Source organism: Poecilia latipinna, unplaced genomic scaffold (assembly GCF_001443285.1).
Source record: "Poecilia latipinna isolate Pla-1442-1.1 unplaced genomic scaffold, P_latipinna-1.0 Scaffold350, whole genome shotgun sequence".
NCBI classification, from domain to species: domain Eukaryota; kingdom Metazoa; phylum Chordata; class Actinopteri; order Cyprinodontiformes; family Poeciliidae; genus Poecilia; species Poecilia latipinna.
The window spans coordinates 18,220-40,217 of NW_015112966.1; the positions used below are offsets into that span (position 1 = coordinate 18,220).

A 21,998-nucleotide genomic window follows, 5' to 3' on the forward strand; every position below is an offset into this window, starting at 1 on the left:
AGTAGCTGCATTACAATTCCCATTTGTAGGATTTTTTTTTGCCTCAACTGTAATGAAGCAGTTAAATACAAAATTATGTCATAAATGTCATTACCAGATTACAGGCTCTTGCACGAAGTATATAATTGTGGTAACACAATAGCAGCTCTGAGAACTAATCAGGGCCACATGTGTCCTCATTCTTTTAGCTGATGCATCTCACGTGACATTTACATGACATTCTTTTTGCTGACATACCTCTTAAAAAGAGCAACACATTTGGCCAACTCATCGTTTTAGGTTGGGCACTGCGTTGTTTGCCATGGTAGTTTGTTTGTAGTGACAGGCAAGGTTACAGGAATTATCATTGTGTGTTGATGTGAATTTGAGTCTGAGCTGCAAGTAAGACTGTCAGTTTGTCTTGTAGTCTAATTGACTGTTTGCATGCAAGTAGAGATGCTGTAAATGTGAATATACCCGCTTTTAATTAAATCTGAAACTTTGCACCCAAATGCAGTCACATCACTCTGACTGCATTCCTTTTGCAAGCTGGAATACCAGAATCATCTGACTGGAGCAGAATATCATTGCAACCTGATAAAAATGGATTACAGATGCATCTCAGTAGCTTAGAACATCATTGAAAAGTTAATTACTTAAGTATTTTAAACAGGCAAGTGAAACACATGCATTACATATAATTGTGATGTATCTTAAGCATTTATGTCTGTTAATTTTCATTATTAAGTCTCGCAACTAATTAAACCCTTGAGATAGTATTTTTAGAAGGGGTGTAACAGTACATAAAAAATGTGGTTCAGTTCATGTCTTGATTGTAAAGTCATGGATCAAGAACCTTTCAGTATGTTTTATTTGAGAAAAACAAAAACAATGAGTAGTTTTTCCCCAACAGTGAACAATGAGTGTTATTTTTTAAAATAATTATTAAGTTTCAGCAGGATGTTCTTGCACTTGAGTTTTGTCAGTAAATGAAGAAAGCATGGGTAAAAGCAGGGATGGGTTGGATGGATTATAGAACAGTGTTCCTCTAAGTCTGTGGTTTATAATTCTCAAACAGAAAAACCCTCTGGACTGGGGGTCAATCTTTGCCTCAAACAGATCAGTTCAAGTGCCTTTGCGTCTTAGAAATCTTTGGAATTAGCTTTCTCCATAGGGTGGCTGGGCTCACCCTTCGAGATAGGGTGCAGAGCTGTGTTACCCGGAGGTGGCTTGGAGTAGAGCAGCCGCTCCACAGAATTGATAAGATCCAGCTGAGGTAGTTGAGGCATCTGATCTGGAAGATGCCTGGGTGCCTCCCTCTGGAGGTTTTTGGGGCATGCCTTATTGGGATGAGAAAGCAGGGAAGACCCAGTTTACGCCGGAGGTACCATGGGATGAACAAGGTCAGTGTTCTTGCTTTATGGACCTTTGAATAAGGTCGTAAAAAGATGGTTGAATTTACTTTGGACTTGTTTTGCTAGTGTACCAGATGTGCTTGAATCATACATGCATCTTGTTTGCAAAAACCTCTCTTGTCTGAGGAACTCCTCTTGACAGTACCGGCATACATCTTCATAAAGGTATTTGGAGCCGACTGGACAACAGGCAGCTGGGTTTGGACATTGGCCTATTTTTCTTCATACCCGTGATGTTTACATTTGGGTTGATGTCATTTCAGGTGAGTAATTAGATTTAGCGTAGAGCTAGCTACGTATCTTAGGGATTTTGAAAAGACTTGGGATAAAGTTTTGGTTTGGTCCGCCTTCCTTTCTCCACTGTCAATGTAGCTAAACAAGGAACCAAAACGTTCCTAAATAACAGACTTTAGAGATCTGGGAGTCCTTCTTGCTTTGTTTTGGGGCTGGACTTTACAGTTACATTGGGAAACTTAGGATTCCTCTCTTTGGTTCCGCACTCTGTCTGTGTATAAGTTTAAAACATGCGCTGTTATGATTGTGCGTGACCCAAAAAGGCTGTACTACTAAGTAATTTTGATGTGAACACATGTACTGTTACACCCCTCAGTTCTGTGGTATTGAAAGCTCCTTAAATAAAAGAATACACCCCACCAATACAGAGTTCTCTGTTAGTGATGTTAGGCTGAATCCCTTTTGACGCATTTCCAGTTGAATCAGGTCAATAGTATTTCTTATTGAATATAACAAATTCATGACAGGACTAAAGAGATGGAGCTACAACCTGACTTGGGAAGGACATTTTCTGTTTCTTTTGAGGTGGTGTAGAGGCGTTTTTTATTCTACAGCTGAAATGTTCCCTATCGTACATACATATTTTAACGTCTTTCTGCATCTATACACTAAGATTTAGGGAACAAGTGGTAAAAGTTGCCTGAGTCCCTAAACCTCCACTTGCATTCCCTCCTCCTCTGTCCTCAGTTGCCAACTTTGACCCAGACACATTCAGCTTGATGCACTGCGAGTTCTGCAGCGCTGGCTTCGACACACGGGCTGGCCTGTCCAGTCATGCCCGGGCTCATCTCCGTGACTTTGGGATTACTAACTGGGACGTTACCATCTCACCTATCCACATTCTGAGGGAGTTGTTCTCCAGCAGGCCAGATCTGGTGATTCCTACGGATCCCCCACGCAGTCTTGGGAGCTCCTCAGAGGAAGATGAGGAAGAGGATTGCGATGAGGGAGACTCAAAAGATGGAGGAATTATTAAGGTAAAGCTTGAAGGGGAGACGTGTGAAAAGACCCTCCATCCCTCCGACTCTGTTGCCCTGTCTCCAGGATATCGTCCACGCAGGAAGAAGGGGGAAGGAGTGAAGGACTGTGAAGGTGAGTTTTTATTGTTAAATACACTCTGGTATAATTCTGACTGGGCGCTGGGCGTCTCTTCTTGCGAAATTGGTGGATCTTATTTAGATTGGCTGGTTTCCTTGGACATGGGTTTTCAATCAGGTTGAGATCCGGTATTAGGGAAAACCTTTCTAGAAGCCTGTTTTGTCCTTTCCTAATCTGGTTTTGGTGTATGTTTGGAATCATTGTTCTTTTAGAGCAAACAATATTATCCAAGTTTCAACCAACTATCTCACCTAGATAGGACATTGGTTTAGCTATTCAAAGTGTCCCATGAACTGTGTCCCTGTCCACAGTAGCTGCATTTGCACTGACCATATAATTGCACAATTTGACATTTCAAAGATAAATTTGCCTAATGGAAACATGCCCATTAAAAAAAAAAAAAAAACTCTTGCTTTTCTGTAAAAAGTTTTGACGTTAGGATGAGGTGGGTTTTTTGGCCCTATGAAAATTGGTTTATTTCCCAAAACTGCATTGGGAATACTTTTTTTTCACATCACATGAGTCACATAATCAACAACCAGATGTTGCGACTGGCCCAAACCATGAAGAAGAACACGACAGAAAGCAGTTGGAGGATGATAGCGTGGGATGTTTATCAGTCACTTATGTGAACAAACTTATTCACGTGTGATTTTAACTGTGTTTCTTATATAATGGAAATACTGCAATGGCGAAATTGTATTTTTCCGACATAAGCTGAATATTGACAGTTTTGTAGTAGAAACACATGTAGAGAAGCATGTTTTTGCATTGCTGTGGACTGACTGGGTTCAGACCAAGAAGAAAGGAAGCACCTGCTTAAAAATGGATACACATAAACTTGATTGAATTTTTCAGATAGACACCTTGATATGCCAAATACTTTCTAGACACAATGTGTTTAATTTTAAGCCAAAGGAAATATTGAGCCTTTTGTCATGAAGCCAAAAAGAAGTTTTGGTTCTAGGAGTTAGAATGAGCATTTCAAATCTAAGAAAATTGTACTGGCCATCAAGCATGGTGGGGTGAGAAGCATGCTGTGAAACTGTTGCTTTCCACAATGCAGAAGGTCGATAGAATATACTTCCAAATTCATCATCATATACTTAATTCAACAGCTAAATGGTTAAAACGTGAACACAATTGGGTGTTTCAACAGGATAAATACATCAGAACTGGTCTTGGGATGGACAAATCATTAAGTTTCTGGAATTGACACAACTGCAGGCTGCAGAATATGTGCAGATTGTGTTTAAAAGCCAGAAACCACTGTTTAAATGAAGTGCATCAAATCTCCCAAAAAGGGTGGATTTCTGAAAGCAGAACTGTGTTAAACATTCCATTGGTTGTTTATTTTGTGGTCATTTTGTGTGCTTCTGATGGATTTCACTGTTGTTATCTGGAGGCAGATAGTGACTGGAGTTTGAACTTGTTACCCTGTAATAATGCCATGAAGATACAAGCTCATAAGGCACCGGAACATTGTCTTCCTTTTTGCTGCTAATACTAAGAAAAACAGTGCAAGATGAGTGACAGTAGTGCAGTGTCTGAAGTGTCTGAATCAGCATGGTGAGAAAATATCCCTGGTAAGATACTGTGTGTGTGTGTGTGTGTATGTGTGTGTGTAAGGGAGAGTGTCCCCTGATGCCCATAGTTGATGTGGCACTCGCTGCATTTATCCCCACCTCCGCCTCCTCTCGATTGGTCACGCCTTAGCTTCGCGGTGCATATGGGGGCAAAATGGCTGCTTCCACCTCCCCGCAGACCCAAACAATAGCGGAAAAGCTGTCTGCTCTCTGCCGCCGGGAGTCCGATGCACTGCGGACCGGTGAGTACCGCGCGCCCTGATTCCTGCGCAGCGCGTGCCCTTTGGATCACACAACGGTGGCGGCGTCGCGCGGCACGTCTCGCGCCGCATCTCCAGTCACATTGTATTCAGACAACAGCCATTAAAAAGATTATTAAAAAAAACCCGTTTTTCTTCTAAAAGACCATGGAAAAGAGAGCTCATGTCGCGCAGAGAATCGCAGGTAGCCCATGACATGCATGTCAGGAGCTCATAAAGCGGGTCATTGTTATTGTTTCGGGGACGGGGGGAGAGTTGGTCCTGTTTTCCGACACAAATTGGGACACATTTTTCAGTTGTGAATTTGTTGGCATAGTTTGTGTGTACTTAATGACTGAGGTATTTATTTTTACACGGCTCGAATGACGTCCATTGTATTTTTTTTAACGCTGCGGGATATGTAAAATTACCTACAGTTGCCCAATCCTCGCCATTTTACTGTGCTTTGATTTTTGATAGGAGGACACGCTGTGCTTTCAAGTATGGCTTTATTTTAAAACAAACTGTATGAGACATTATCTAGGCAGCACTGTAACTTTAACGGACTAAAAGTGAGAGCTAACAGATAATCTTACCACAACTTATCCGGATAACTGTAATGAAAGTGTCACTTTTTTACCTGCAAGTGTCGGACTCGCCCACTGTTTCTCTACCTTAACGGAGACAAAGTCTAGTTAGCATTTACTCCAAACACACACACTCAATTTTTTTTTAAACTAATAGTATTTCGCATGGTGTTTATGTAAAAATAATGGCATAACGCAGCGCTCAGAGGTGTCACATCGCCGCTCTTTTACAGTCAGGCGATAAACTGACAGGCGCAGAGCCGCCCACCAGACAAAAAGCATTGTCTGTCTCCGCGTCTCTTTTGATTTACCGATTTGTCGCAGAAAATGGCACTTTTGTCCCAGGAATGCCTGACTGCGGAGAAACGAGTCTGCCATATTTGCTTCATGCTCTAGTGCAATTATGACCTTTTTGACAGGGATTCATCTCTCCAATCATTTCTGTTTTCGTGCATTCCAGTAGAAAAGGTTATAATGTTTTACTGTAAGGACTGAAGTATTGCAGGCAGGGAGCTCACTTTGAGTTAACATTTTTTATACAGTGGTGTCTTAAGAAATTAAAATATTGAAAAGCAAATTTAATTTATTGTTTTCATTTATAAAGTGAATTCCTTTATAATAAACAGTCATTACACACAGATATATTTTTGTTGATTTTCATGATCAAAATCGAGTTTAACAGAAAATTATAAAGTTGTAGCAGTTGTCCAGCAGACTGCTAGTGAGTGTTAAGTCACACTAGATAATTGCCAAATAACAGGACTTGGTTGATTTTTATCATCAGTATTATATTGGGGGAAAGTTCAGTGGAAGGAAAAAGTGTGGTTAAAAAAAGTGTTTATGAGTAAAAGGGGTCACCGTAAGAAAGCCTGTCTACCTATCCATCTGTGTATCTATCAATCCTCATTTATTGCGAATCAGCTGTATTTTCCTAAGTTGGATGTTAATTTATTCAAAACAAGCTCCTCACATGTTAATTGTCATCTATAACATGTCACTGATGTGTTGGAATCTGTCATGTGTTTAATTAGGGGAAGTTTTAGTGAAAAATCCCACTATAGTCACTGAGCAAAAGCACAACTCTGTTTGTAAATGATATCATGATCATAAACTCAATGTCTCATGACTGCAGTGAAGGGTTGAATTGACATCACTTTGGGTGGGTTGTTAGAAGAAATGTTCCAGTTCATTCACAATGAATGTCACATATATGTGTTCTTATTAGTTTACATAATAAAAATACACTTTGATGTAATATATTTTCATTAACATTATTAATTACTGAGCAGCCATATTAACGTCAACATTTATATGAACTTCCTGTTTTGTGTAGGCGATGACAAGGAAGCAGCCGATGAAGAGGATGAGGAGGGTCTGCGACTTTCCTCACTGGATGCTCTTTGCTCCAGTACTGGAAAAAAGGACAGCCTCTCCCTCAGGGAGGATGTAGACGGCAAGGGTGAGAGCATAGAAATCAGAAATTTACTTCACAGAAGTATTAATACCACTAGAACGTTCTGCGTTTTCTACGCGTTTTAAAAACTTAAAATTCAGTTTATCACAAATTTTTGTTACAATAGTTGTCCAACATACTGTTATTGACACCCTCTTTAAGTAGATTACGCCACACTAGATAATTGCCAAAGAAACTGACTGGGTTTATTTTTATTATACTAGGGGAAAGAGAAGTAAAAGGAAAAAGTCTGGTGAAAAAAAAAAAAAGTTTGTAAAAACTTTTTACCTGTCAACCACAACTTTGACAGGATAGTTAGGGAAAGCCCATTTTGCATACAGGTGAAAACGTTTTGAATACCTTTGGCAATTTGAACCACACATGTAACACAATTTCTCGTCTTTTACAGTCAAGAAGTGGAAATGTGAGGTCTGTGACTCTCAGTTTGAGAGCAGACGTGGACTCTCCATCCACTCTCGCGCTCACTTGCGCCAGCTGGGCTTCACCGTCTCAGAGAGCGGCGGGTCGGCCATCGAGCTGCTTCACCGGGTAGCCATGGAGCGCAGCATCGACGGCAAAATCAGCTCATCCCTGCTCTCGCCCAAGAAGCCCTCCCTGTCCGTCTCCCTCAAAGCCGAAGAGATGGAGGACATGGAGTTGGACGAGAAGCCCATTCCTCTCTCCATACTGGCCAAAGCGGCGAAGGCAGTGCCCTCCGGCTCCACTACGCCCACACCGTCTCCAGGTGCCTCTCCAGCTCCAGCTCATTCCAGCTCACCTTCCTCAGTAGTGAAGAAAGCCCCCATTTCATCTCTACTGCCCGTGTCTTCCCCATTGCGCTCACAAGAGCACAAAGTTGGGGGGCTGAAATGCCTGACCTCTAATCTATCCGCTGCCTCCGGAACCACAACATCCAAACCGCTTTGGGCTCCGCAGGAGAACGATGCTCCTCTCAACCTCAGTAAGCATCATCACTCTGGCCCAAGACTGAGTTCTAGTAATTGTTCAGTCTTATCAGTGCTAATTCACTGGTGGACCAAGTGCTCAGTTTTATCATTTAAATCAAAATACTGATCCTACTCATCAAAGTAAAAGTAGCTCTGTCAACTTATTACTTAAGTCAAAGTATTAGAGTATGTGTTTTCAAAAATACTTAAGTATTGAAAATACCTCAAATTTTGAAGTTGTTTTTTCAGCGTAGTCAATAATATTTGGAAAAATTATTTGCTAATTTGTACAGTTCTTCAACCATAAATAATCAGTAATGCATTAGTCTGACTTTTTCTAGCTTTTCTTGATGATCAAAGACATTTTAAAATTTCATGCGTTGTTCATTCAGGGATATACTGTGTAATTTTATTGTGTGTCAGTGGAACAAAATAGGCACAAACTACACAAACACAGCCAATGGAAATAACAAGTAACGAAAGCCTTTGGAGAAATGTAGTGGAGTAAAAAGTACAATTTATCGTTATATTATAGTGCAGTGGAGGTCTTAAGTTTTCCCAAAAAAATGCTACTCAAGTAAAGTACAATTTTCCAACAGCTGTACTTCAATACAGTTTTGACTTTGGCTTCCTCTGGTAGCCAAAGTCAAAACTTTGACTTTGGCTACCAGTGCTACCAGTGTCCGTGCTTTTCTGGTCCGTGCTTCACCAGAAAAGCACGGACAGGAAATTCAATGATTTCCTGTTTGTTTACAGCACTGGATATGGACTCCGACAAGGACATCGTTTGTCAGCTGTGTGGTGCTTGGTTTGAGACTCGTAAAGGCCTATCCAGCCACGCGCGAGCCCACCTGCGACACTTTGGCGTTGAGTACTCAGAGTCCAAAGGCTCTCCTATTGAACTCCTGAGCCAGCTCATGGACACAGATGACTTTAAGCACAAGGCAAGTGCGCTGGAGCTGGACAGTCCCACGGAAACTCAGGACGTGTCCCCAGCACTTCCCCCAGCAAAGCAGTCGCTGCTAACGCTCTCTTCTTCTTCCTCCGCGTCACTCCTCTACAAGGTGACCACAGTTGGGGGTGGGTCCAAAGCTACCTCTTCCTCTTCCTCTGCCTCGTCTCTACCAGGTCCGCCTGCCAAGCGTCTCAAGACCTCTTCCATGCAGGTCTTCCGCCTCAGCAGCGGGGAGCTGATGGCCCTTCCACACAGTAAGTGATGCATGATGCAGTACCTTGCAAAAAAATGTTTCTGCCTCTTGAAGTTCTACATGTTACAACCACCTTTTGTTAGGATTTTATTTTACTGATAAAGTAATGTGTATTTGTGAAATGGAAATAAAAGTTTAAAAGTAAGAATTCTCTTGTCTGCCAGATGAACCTCCAAAGGAAATAGGATGTGAGTACTGTGGGGAGTATTTTGAGAATCGCAAAGGCCTCTCCAGCCACGCCCGCTCCCACCTGCGCCAAATGGGGATTACTGAGTGGTCAGTCAACGGTTCTCCAATTGACACATTGCGGGAGATCATCACCAGGCGAGGCCTGCCCTGCGCCCTTCCTCTCAAGCCTCTCAAATCCCCCCCACCGTCCTCTCCGGGACCTCCTCGCTCCCCTCTGTCGCCTTCCTCGTCTCCACTCCTCAGCCGCCTGCCTTTCGCCTTCGCACGCCCGTCCAGTCCTCCTCAGTCAGTGATGTCCAAATCCAGCTCGGCTCCACCGATGTCTCCGAGCAGCCTCGCTATCAAGCCAAAGCCGGAGCCAGTGCAGGTGGAGGTCACTGCGCCCGGGTCTGTGGGAAGAGCCGGAAGTTTTCCGGTTGAGCCGCCAAGCTCAAACTGGGGCAAATCCGACAAAGTTTATCCCCTTAACCTAGGTAAATTGAAAGAATTTCAGGTGTAATTGTTGTACATTAATTTCCTAATGAAAATTGTAATATATTGTTTTACCTCCTGGTTTCCTCTCAGCCATGGCCCATGAAGTGGAGCCTACGAGGGACATTCGATGCGAGTTCTGTGGGGAATACTTTGAGAACCGCAAAGGTCTATCCAGCCACGCGCGCTCCCATCTGCGGCAAATGGGCATCACGGAGTGGTCTGTCAATGGCTCGCCAATCGACACTCTGAGGGAAGTCATGCACAAGCGACGGTCCAGTAGCTCATCTCGCTTGGACCAAGGAGTGAAGAAAGAGTCCAGGCAAGGAACCAACAGTCCGCTATGGGAAAACGCGGCAGGAGCCCGTGGCTCAGACGGTTTGGGTGTTCCAGGCTACCAGTCCTCCAAGTTTCGTAAGTCTCCTCTCAGTTTGGTGCAGTCCGGGTCGAGGATGCTCAAGCAGGGCCTCGGCCCCATGGGTCCATCTGCCTCCCAACCTGCAGGGAAGTTGTTCCGATTGTCCCCTCTGGCCAAAAGGCCCATGTCAGAAAAGACGCAGTCAGCAGAGGCCATTGCTTCACATGCACATCGACTTAAGACTTTCCCATCGCTTCCACACGATTTCTCCTACAAAAGGAAACCTTCACCAGAAAAGCACGGACACCAGGGTAAGCTGCAGCCATCACGCTCATGCAGAGTCCCTTCTAATTCCAATCATTCATCCCTAAACAAGAACTCTAATCCTTTTCTGTGTTCTTCAGACCCCAGTTGTGAGCTGTGCGGCTTTTACTTTGAGAATCGTAAGGCTCTAGCCAGCCATGCGCGAGCCCACCTGAGGCAGTTTGGCGTGACTGAGTGGTCTGTGAACGGGTCGCCTATCGAGACGCTGAGCGCTTGGATACGCAGCAGACCACAAAAGGTCCTGGAGATGCACCGCAACTACATGCAGGGTAACCGCTCCTCCCTGAAGAAGGTAAGGACCACTCGGTCTTTGTTGGAAATGCACCTCTGAGGTAGAATTTAGTGCCTAGCAAAAGTATTCATGCCTGTTTTAACTTTAGCTCATTTTGCTAAATAGTCACCTTCTGAAGTCATTTTTTGCCAAGTGATTTTGGCAAAAAATAAAAAATAAAATAAAAAATCACTTTTAGGAAGGAGACAATAGGACAACCACAAACTCTGGTTTAAAATTTGAACTGTGCTTTTTGCATTTGTATTCATCTTACTTTCTTCTGATACCGTTAAATCAAATCTAGTGGAAATGTTTGCCTTAATAGTGACTGGAGTGGAGTTTTGTGTAAACTTATATCAGTCATTCAACTCAAGATCAGAATATTTTTTAAAAATTCATGTATTTTTGTGTCAGTTCAATAAGTGAAACATTCTATACATTAATTACAAATACTGATGTTTTCAAGACTTTATTTCTGGTAATTAATATTTTTTGCTTACATCTGATGATGTAGAGGTTTACCTCCCAGCAGAACAAGAACCTTAAAAATACAGCCAGAGCTACAATTTTCATTTTATTTTCATTAGAGAATATTAATGTGTCAGAAAGGCCCTCCCAAATTGATTTGAGAATCTGTGGCAAAACTTACAAATGTCTGTACAGACTACAGGTAGTCTTCATCAAGTCTCACAAAGGTTATGATTTTGCAGAAAGAATGGACAAAAAACCTCCTTTGTTTAGAGCCGCAGCTGTATTTGGAAAACTAATGTACGCAGGTTTTGGATATCGTTTTCCTTTCAATACACATTTATCTGCGATGCTGTGTTGTTCTATGACATAAAATCCCAGTAAAATAAACATCACATCCAATATTTTCCATATGGCTCTCTCGATGTTCTTATTAAATGCAGATTTGTCATTTGATTTTTGATTAAATGGCTTGTTAAAAAAAAAAAAAACTATCAGCGTTAAAAAAATCCTTGTTTTCTTAGCAAGTAGCCAGGTAAATACATAGTAAAAGCCGGTAGCCTGCTGTGCTGTTTTTTCAGTTTCCTCCTTCCAGGGTCTTTAAACAGCCTTCCTGCTTTCAGATCAGTCAGGCCTCTGCTGGCTACACGACAGACATTTTGTGTCCTGGAAAGCTGCAGACGTGTTGTCTCGCAGCTCAGAGCTTTACTGTTGATCCTGTGTCTTTACTCCCTGTAAAAAAATCACTGTGGGGACAGATGCCAGAACGACTCTGCTATTCACTTGATAGTTACCATAGTAACCAGGGTGCCTGGCAGCTTATGTTTCATCTTCAGATAAATTATAGCAAGCTGTTGATGGAAGAAAATGTGTCGAGTCTTTTTTTTTTTTCCCCTCCCCTGTTCTGAAATTAGTTTCTGGTGCATTTGCGTCACTCTCTCTCACACCTTTTCTCCAAGCCCTGATTTGAAACACATATGGAGCAGAAACTACTCTTTAAATATCTTTGGGATTATATTGCAAAGGTTTGTTATTTTTCAATCCAACTAATATGCAGGTATCAAAACTGCAGCAATGTTAAACACATAACATAATTAGAAATCTATTTTTTATTGTTGTTATTGAGGCAACAATAAAATGTAAGACTTTAAAAAGGAATGAACCACAGAGGTAGAGATGGGTTTAGAAGTTATGATTTTACAGAGCAGATAGCACACAGCCCTGGTGGTGTTTGTGTTCAAGCTGATTAGATGTTTCAGGGTGAAGTTGGTTGGGGTTGTGATGTGAGGAGTGTGATGCCGACTGTCTAATAATAGGGATGATGTGTCCTAGAGAAGCCTCTTCCATTAGTGAGATTGTACTAAAACTTGTTTGAGTGCCCTGCAAAAATATCCACACCCCTTTCTCTACATTTTTTGTCACATTACAATGTCAAGTTTACTTTAAAAAAAAAATAGGACAAGATGTATTAATAAACATTTACATGGAAATATATAGGATTATAGCCAAGTGACTAATTTCCATCGTTTGCCTCATTGGCAAGTTGATGTTAATACACATAATAAAAAAAACAAAGATTAAAACAAATTAACACTACTAATTAAAAAAAAGTGGACATAAAATCCATACATATGTTCAATGTTGACATTTTTGGCTTTCCAAGATCCAGTACTGCAGTAATCTGTCCTCTATTTCATTGGCATTTTATTTGTTAGACCAAAATTATACTCAATTTTCACACTTTTTCCTCACAAAAAAATCTGAAAATTGAGGCTTGTATTTGTATTCGCCCTACCTGAATCAACACTTTGTCGAACCACCTTTCCACCAGCTTTTGAGCATCTTGAAAATGAAATGTTCTTTGCAAAACAGTCGAGCTCAGTCAGATTTAACAGAGAGCATCTATGAACATCAAATTAAAGTTTCACCACAGATTATCTGATCTGACCTGTTCCATTGTAGCTCTGGCTGCATGCTTAGACTCATCTAGCATCTTTTCTTCTAGGCTTGCCCTGTAATTTATCTCAATTTACTTCAAATTAACTCTAAACCAGCTTCTCTGTCCTGAATGTATAAAAGCACCACCACCATTTTTCATGCTGGGGATGTATTGGTAGGTGTACAGTTACTAGCATAAGTTTCGATCACCTTTATTTACACTGAGATTAATTTACACACTGGCAACTTCCGAAGGCTATTGAATGCACTAGACTTTATTTAGGGGTATCAGAGTAAAGAGGGATTTTAGTGTACTTCTTTTTGAACAAAAGTCATTTTTGTAACTTTCAATTTGCACTTCATAGATATTAATAATGCTTATGATACCGATCAGATAACATGCTAACTCTGTAGTTAAACCATTCTTAACATGATTTAGAAACTTTTAAAATCTTATAAATAAAAAACAGATTTAGTAATAAGGTAATAAAGGTATCTTTGTAGTCTGTTAAATCTTCCTGTACTTGAATGCATTTTGTTTCCTGCACATTAATTCCTTACGGTTGTGCATATCAGATGATGTTTTTTTCTTTTTTTTTTTTTTACATTCAGGTCAGAGAGTTGAGTGTTTCTGAGGATTTTGAGGTCCACCTTGGCTCGCTTGTAATTTTGTTCAAGCCTTGCTATTTTTCTGTGCTTGTGGCTTGAGTAACTATTTGGCATCCATAGCAAGAAATTTGCTGCTATTTAATAGAATGTGCAGCGTTTGCACTACTCTTCTGTCTGGCAGGAGTTCACTTTCAGTTTTATCTAACGTGTACGTCTGCCAAATCTTCTTTTTTTCTTTTTTTATTATTTTCACAGTTCCCCATAGCATGTCACAGACGCCGAGGGTACACTTAGGATTAAACTTTCAACTAAAGCTGTATTTCTTTAAACCTTTGTCTGAAAGGAAAAAATGCAACACGTCTACAGGCTCCAAACTTCTATGATATAGTTAACTCAGCTTCTTCTGTGACTGGCATGTGCCAGAAGCTGACACACAAACTCACTCTCTAAAACTAAACCAGCAGGTTCCTTTTAACGTGCTACACAGACGGTGCCTGCATTTTCACTTATGGTTATAAATTACGTAATTTGGGAAGTGGTGCAACATTTTCTGAAAACTGTAGTTTATATTCTACAGTAAGAGAAACAATGGCTTGTTTGTTTTTTTATTTCCAGAGTTCAAATTTATTCTCATTAGCAAGTAAAATACCTACTTTGTACTATGTTTAGCTATATTAAATGATGTCAGTATCGAGGGAAATAAAGTGGGGGGAACAAATTTTGAACAGACTAACTTTTTTTTATTAAACGTGTTTCTCATGGGGCTGTTGACATGAAATTCACATTAGAAATCAGTAACAGGCCAAGTAATACTCACACACAGAGATATGAATGTGGAAAAGTTCATGAACTAAACTCTCTGTAATAGAGTGAAATATTTAAAGTTGAGTATTGGACACACTCACTGAGCTTTATTTAATCCCAGTGCCTCTTAAGTGTTTTCCAAATGTTTTTCTTCAGCAGTGGAGTCTTGCGCTGTAAATGTTCACAAAAGCAACTACAGTTGAGCGCACTATTTATGTTCCTGTGTATGTAGCTGTTCCTGATCTCATCAATTTCCAAATTGTGTTGATTTGAGTATGAAAACCCCTCCTTGAGTTCGTAACTACATGCAAGAGATCCACAGCTGGAGACTCTTTAAATGGACGTGATTTGGCTGTATTTAATAATCTCTGGAAACAGTTAGCAATTAATCCCACACACTGTCCAGATTCATACACCAACATTGTTTTAAATCCCGTGGTCATATTCATCACTTAACTCTGCCTCACCTGGCTACATTTTTTTTTAATTTTCTATCAAATAAGTAGACAAGCATAGATATATTTAGGTGCATGAAATATGACACGGCCAAAAACATATTTTTTTTTTTTTTGCACAAGTGTAGGACTAATAATTCTGGGACACAGCTTGATTTTCTCCACAAGGCCACACTGACCTTATCCTACACTCCTTTCTAAATTAAATCTCCAAATCGACAGATTTTCTACAGGTTTGATACGTCAGGCCCTCTTGAGTTGTAATTGGCTCTAGAAACACTCCTGATGATTTCTTTGACTCCTCTGTCACCTGGACTTGATGGGGGTTATGATGAAATTATGTTCTTACCACTTCCTTATTGTGGCCCCAACGGCGCTCGCTGGAACATTCAGAAGTTTAGAAATAATGTCTGTAACCAATCCCATCAGTACATTGTGCAACAGTGAAGTTGCAAAGGTACGGAGAAAGCTCATTGCTTCTACTTGTGTGTCTTGCGTGAGAAACAACCTGTTACTAAACCAGTCTGTTAATTAGCACAGATAGCAGGCAGCACTGCTTTCTAAATACTCATATTTCAGGTTCTTTCTATATGGTTTTAATGTCTTTTATGACAGTTTATTACACATAACTTAATGCTTGGTGTAATGTAAGTGACACTGCTGAAATAGATGGGAATTTCATGTCAATATATATTTACTGAGAAAAATATATGCATATAATCTTTATTTTCTCTGCTTTATCCTATTACTTTCACTTGAACAAATCTAACCCAACATAAGGCATCCAGACACACCATAACCTTCCATAAATAAATGTAAAAATAATAAGAAACAACATGTCTTAACCTAAAAGTCACTTGCTGCTGCTGATCATGAATATATATATATATATATATATATATATATATATATATATATATATATATATTTTTTTTTTTTTTTTTTTTTTACATTTGAACATATTTTGGAGACATTAAAGGGATCTTAAATAACAGCATGACCATCTGGTCTCGTTTTGTTAAGACTAGATATTCAGATCAGATTCTTGGCTGCTCATTTTTTTTCTGGCAATGATAAACTCAATTGTTGGTTCCTAGTTTTATGTTGATCATATTCAGAGTTCATGTATGTTATAAAATATATTGAGAACATCGTCTTTAGGCAGTGACAGTATAGTTTTCCTTAAAGCGCTGCTGATAGATCACTTATTTTTCCGTGTTCCAGAAGACGAGCTCACCTCTCACCTCGTCTGTGGATTCTGATCATGTCCTCCCAATCTCATCGCAGAAGGCCCACTCCTCCTCGTCCTCCTCTTCCTCTCAGTGGTCTTCTTCCCTGGCTTCTAGCCTGGCTCGGCCACGGAGCCAAGAACTCCGGCAGGGCTCCTCCGAGGCCGCCGACAAGGAATCGGGGGCCGCCTTGCGGGCGGCTCCGGCCAGGGCTGGCGGAAGCAGCCCCACCTTCTCACGCCTCGGCAGCAGCCTTCAAGCACAGGTGGCCCGCAGCGAGCTGAATGTCCGTCTGCCAAGAGGTACGCATGGAAACACAACACTTGCACAAACCTGAAATATTCACCTGCATGTAGGTCTACATGATGAAGTAACTTTAACAAGTTTCAAAACTGGGTCTGTCACGATAACAAATTTTGCTGGATGATAAATTATCCCAGAAGTTAATGTGACAAATGATAATATTGTTCTTTTTAGACCATTTTCAAGTAATATAATGGCAAAGGCATAATAATGCAAGAACATATTATCAACTATCAATGAACTTTAAATTCTAATGAACATTTAACACTGAAACATTTGAAATGTCTTAATTAAACCAACAAAACAACAGAAACAACAAATCAAATTCTGAAGTCTCTGTAAACACATTTGTCCTTAATAAAAATGGCTGGTTGCACCAGATTGAAGACTTTCGTGATCCAGTTTTGGTAGAAAGAGAGAAAGGAGAAAAACAATAAATTATTCAAATGGAAATCATTGAGCTTGTTTTGATCGATCATTTCATTAATTGATGTATTGATTGCAGGCCTACAGTTGTAGCTTTTCAAAATAATAGTTGTGTGCTTAAGTCATTTTTTAGATCAAAGCAGTTTTTTTGTGTGCTGCCAAAGTATATGAAGTTGAAAAGATGTTGGGTATTTCATTTAGAGAAATTTCCAAATGCAAAAACCGCTATTCGTTCATATTTGACCAGTTTTATGAACTTCACACCACACATGAACCACTTTAGCCGACTGCAAAGACGTAACGGCGATAGTTTGTAGACTGTTACTTCTGGTCCGTCATGATAGTTGTTTTGTCTTCTGTGTGTTTTGGATTCACCAACCGTGTTTCTGTCACGTCACTTTCTGATTGGCTGAATGTCACATTAAACAGGCTGGGTTGATTGCCTCACATGCTGCGATATCGAGCCAAGACAATCCAACATGTTGAATGTCCCCGATGTTAGATTGACGTGGTCTTGTCGTCCTTCCAAGTGGACCAGATCCCTCTTAACACACACAGCATAATCTCTTAAAATTATCTTAAGAGCCATACAGATAATCAGAGCATCCTTTGTGTTGCAGTGTTGCATTTTACTGTTTTCTCCAGTTTTTTCAAGGACAGCGTCAATTAAAATCAATAAATGTAAATAAATATGATTAAATGACATTACTGTTTGTAGTTTAATGGTACAAATCACACTTCTTTGTGTGACAGGTGCCCTAAAGAAGCATTCTACCAAGGGGAATGTTTTTCTAGATCAGTATTTGTATTTGGGGAGCTTTAATTTTGCCCAAACCTAATGTGTACTGAAAATAAATGCATAAATAATGGAAATCTTACTGGCAGAACATGCAAACCAAAAATGTGTTATACATTGTCCTGCTACCTCTTAGTAACTTCAACAAGTTTCAAAACTGGAGTCCTCCTCCATCTTAAAAAGTGATTAAGATGATTTTGCTGCGTTTTCTTGCTCTAAGGTTTCGAGCGTCGACCTTTGAAGCACCCATCCTGCCCAGACGGAGCCGACAGGGACAGTGGCTCTCCAAAGCCCCCACGCACAGGAACCGTCCCCTCCCTGGTACCCAAGCCACCTTCCTACCCACTGGTCAAACTGGTGGGCAAGTTCTACACCCTGAAGTGCCGGTAAGGAAAACCTATGAGCTCAGTTGTATCCATGAAAGAAAGAAGACACTCAGGGCACTAAGGCTGTTTTCACACCTGATAGTCTGGTACTTCGTTCGACTGGGGACCAAAATTGCAACATTTGTTGCATTTTCAACTGGTGTCTTTCTCTGGCAAAAGACTAGTGCTAACGTTTCGCTTTTCTCTCGCTTTGCTTTTAGTTGTAATTACCCGAATGCCCAGCACTTTAGTACACTTACTGCTTTTGAAGTCGTCTTTGGTCCACTTGGTTTTCACATTTGCATTCTAACTGAGTTCACTTTGTTTGGTCCTCTTCATGGTTTGATTTATCGCATTCCCTCCTCCCCAATCGAACTGGATTTTGTAGGCCAACAAACTAGAATTAGATTAAAGTGGAGTAAAAAGCATTTGATGTGAAATCATTCTTAATGTTGGTAATGTTGAGACTATCAGATAAAGAACTGTGTGGCTGAGTTTTAAATAGCGCCTTTAATCCTCAAACTGCAGTTCCTTCCTCCTCTGCCTCTAAAGCTTTCCTCTACTTTAGCCGCTGATGCAGTGTGAAGTATTTTGTAAACCTTTTGGGATTCTCAGGCAACACAAAAAGTGCTTAGGTTCTGATGTAACTGCAGTCAAAAAAAAAAAAACTTAAAGTATTTAACTTCTCCTAAGGGAGAAAGTGGCCTGACAACATCAACTGCTTGCTGCAATGTCCTTATTTCTTTTACTCCAACAACTGCTTCTATTATATCGTGGTTATATTCAGCAGTTTTTTCTGTTTTTGTGTGTGTTATTCAGGTTCTGCGAGGTGGAGTTCCACGGCCCGCTGTCGGTGCAGGAGGACTGGATCAGACACCTCCAGCAGCACATCTTCAAGATGAACTACAACAAGCCTGCCGCCCTAAAAGCAGCCACCGCCGACGGCCACAACCCAGCCGACAACTCGACCCCTGTCCATGCCTCCGACCCCAGTTCAAGAACTGCCTCCACCCCGACCCGCTCCACGGCCCCCAACAGCCGCTCCCCCACGCCCGTGGCGGAGTTTGCTCCCACCGTAACTGCCAAAGAGATCACACAGGTCTCAGAGGAGCAGCCCGCCATAATCCCGACTCCCATTCCTCTCCCCACACAGATGGTGTGAGCCCAAGCTCCTCACGCGTCGCTGCTGCAGCTCCACCGCTTGTTTTGTTCGTCCACCACTTTTTCCTTCCTGGAACCTCCAGAAACTGTAGTAAGAGAGAGGAGCTTTCTCCATCTTAAGAGCCCTTTTGAAGCCCCCCAAGCACATTTGAAGCATCTCTAGACTGTTCCTAAGTCCTGTTGCCATGGGAACGAAGCTTTCCCGGCTCCACTGTGGGATAAGGGATGGGTGATAATGGGAACTGTCCGAGGTCATGAGGAGAGATCAAATACTACTTTGTGTTTGCCTTGTTTATACTGAATGTTCAGATATTACTGTACCTTTCCCAATCAATGGGACACTGAGAGGCTAACATGAACCCTTTATCACACTTTTACTGCCCTGTCTACTACAGCTCAACCCCCCATCCTCACATGAGCAAGACTTGTGAGATGATGGCAAGCCTTTTTGTTTTTTCTTAAAAGTTCCTGACTGAATTTCTAATCATGCTCGTCTCACCGCTGAGACTTTTAGCTGTGTGGTAAAACACTTGGTGTTAAAAAGGCACTTTTAAATTTGACATTGTTATCCTGCACTTAATGAAACAATATACATGTGTTAAAATGAAATTTTGGAACAACATGTAGAAGCACATAACTAAGGAACAATCACTCAGATTAACCTTTTCGTTGTATTACTGTTCCCAAAAGTCTACATATATTTAGCTTGAATGTAGCGACTTCATATACACATTAATACACAGACATGCAGTCATTTCCAAAAGTATGCACACCTTTAGAACGTTTTGATTTTTGTCATAAACTTTAATGCATTTTATTGGGATTGTATGTGATAGGCCTACACAAGATAGTGCATGAATGTGAAGTGAAAAGAAAATTAACCTTAATTTTCTGCAAATAACACCAATGCTAACAACTCTCATTTCAATTCAAGTCAATTTAACTTTTCAGTAATTTCTCTTATTGAGCATGCATGTGGTGAAAGTAGAAAGGAAAAAAAAAACCTTTAACAGGATTAAGCTGCTTTAGAACCAGGCTCAGTGTGTCCAACTTTGAAAAGACAAGACACGCTCACAAACAAAAAACAGAAACACGGATCCAGGAGTACTTTCTATGCCAGTTAGGACAAATGACATACCGTAATTTGCGGACTATTAAGTGTGACTAAATATAAGACACACTAACTTTGAAAAGAAAAACAAAAGTGTACATATGTAGGGAGCACTTATCTATAAGTCATAGGAGACCATCACTGTCTATAATAACTCTTTGCAGAATCTGAATTAATGAGTTACGTTTAATATCCCTTTGAGATCCATGAAGTATTTTTGAAACTGAATTGTAACATGAGATATTTAAACAATTTTAAAAAAAAAGTTTTAATCAAATACATACTGGTAGCATACACAAATGTGTACAGTGAATGCTTTTTCTGAACAGTGCCAGTAAAATGGCTGCTTAAAAAGACACACACACACACACACACACACACACATATATATATATATATATATATATATATATATATATATATATATATATATATATATATATATATATATATATATAGTAGCCTACCAGTAAAAACCATTGATCGCTATCTTCATCCTTCTCATGTGCACTATAACACTTAACTCCTACCAATTTCACATTCATCTTGAGGCAGATTTGCTGAGCTTGACCAATCTTTCAAAATCTGTTGGTAAAAGGTTTGCTTGTTAGCTGCATCGTAACGTTCCAAACTTCTGAAAAAAGTAGCGGCTTATAGTCTAAAAATTACTGTAGACCAAGGAATGTTCCAAACTTAGATCAAAGTCCAGTTGAAAATCTGCATCAAGATGAAAGAATTTTTTTTAAAAGATGTTTTCCATCTAATGTAAAACATTAAAGATTTACTGAAAATGTTTTGGTACCGACAAAAGACTTACGGCATAAGGTGCGTCTAAAACCTACGAATTTTGAGGGGCTGAATGCAAATGTGCAGCATTTTTTTTCTTTTAATATTATTCTTTCTTTAAAATGATTAAAGCACATATCACTTTTCTGCAACTTCACAATCAAGCAGTACTTTGTGTTAACATAGAATCTAAACAAACTACATTGACTTGGTTATGGAAAAATATAAAAGCAAAATAAGTTCAAGGGGTATGAATACTTTTGGAAGGCCCCGTGAAACACATGAATCCCCAAACCTTTGCTCCCTTTTATGATTCTACTGATGTTTGTGCCTGTCTTCATGTTACAGCTCCATAGCAGAGTCGCCTGCTGTCCCGACTGATGTTTTTCCAGCCTTGACCTTTGACGACTTAGGTCAGCGCCCTCGGCTACTCATTTCAGTTCGTCCATTCAGTGTTGCCATGTTCTTCCTGCCTTTTTTTTTTTACATAACCCAAATTATTTATTTTTTATTTAGCATCTGAATGTGGGAAGTTTCATTCTGTTTAAAGCCGAAAGTATCATTTCATAAAAAAAAGTAGGTCACCAGTGTGCGCCTGTGTTCGTTTGTACATTTTTGTACATTCACTACAAATGTGTCCTTTTTTTTTTTTTTAAGAAAGAAAAAAATTCAAGTCTAGTTGCTTGAATAAAAGACGCCTCCTTAGATAAAACGGACTCGTGTGTGAGCCTGTCTTGTCGTAGAGTCCAGTCAGGACTTGAAATGCATCCATGGTTGTGAAGGATGTGCCAAAGAGCCTGTTTACTTCCATGTCTTGCCTCTGTAAAAGCTGTTTACATTGGACCCGACGGTGGAGAGCTAGCACACGCGCAACAGACAACGACGGACTGGAGCGGCGTTCGGAATAATCCTACTTCCTTAAAAGACTTCATGGGACTGAAACCGTTGTTACTGTAGAGCTCTATTTATTCCAGTTGCAAACCAAACAGGAGTTGAAAAGGGGGCGGGGCTCTTGAGATCCGCCAGTCCACATCAAGAAACCTCTGGATCCCGAGGCCATAATTCTGAGATCCAGTCTCATCTTTGTTCGTTTTAGGTCACCGTGTTTCAGAAGTGAAGAGACATACT

General features: G+C 40.4%; 1 protein-coding gene across 5 annotated transcripts in view; it reads left to right on the forward strand.

Annotated features, from left to right (window-relative positions):
• The window catches only part of wizb (WIZ zinc finger b), a 30,741-nt gene extending 10,401 nt beyond the window's left edge, over window positions 1-20,340 (forward strand). For 2 of the 5 annotated variants that reach the window (XM_015035861.1, XM_015035862.1), the window contains exons 8-17: window positions 2,376-2,780; window positions 6,532-6,657; window positions 7,061-7,612; window positions 8,355-8,807; window positions 8,971-9,468; window positions 9,560-10,135; window positions 10,229-10,440; window positions 15,918-16,224; window positions 17,668-17,833; window positions 18,632-20,340. In XM_015035861.1, coding sequence (XP_014891347.1) covers window positions 2,376-2,780; window positions 6,532-6,657; window positions 7,061-7,612; window positions 8,355-8,807; window positions 8,971-9,468; window positions 9,560-10,135; window positions 10,229-10,440; window positions 15,918-16,224; window positions 17,668-17,833; window positions 18,632-18,974 — 3,638 coding nt within the window. In that variant the 3' untranslated portion in view covers window positions 18,975-20,340. The remainder of the gene's footprint in view (window positions 1-2,375; window positions 2,781-6,531; window positions 6,658-7,060; window positions 7,613-8,354; window positions 8,808-8,970; window positions 9,469-9,559; window positions 10,136-10,228; window positions 10,441-15,917; window positions 16,225-17,667; window positions 17,834-18,631) is intronic. The other 3 variants (XM_015035864.1, XM_015035863.1, XM_015035865.1) reach the window with 3 other exon arrangements.
• Window positions 20,341-21,998: the final 1,658 nt, after the last annotated feature.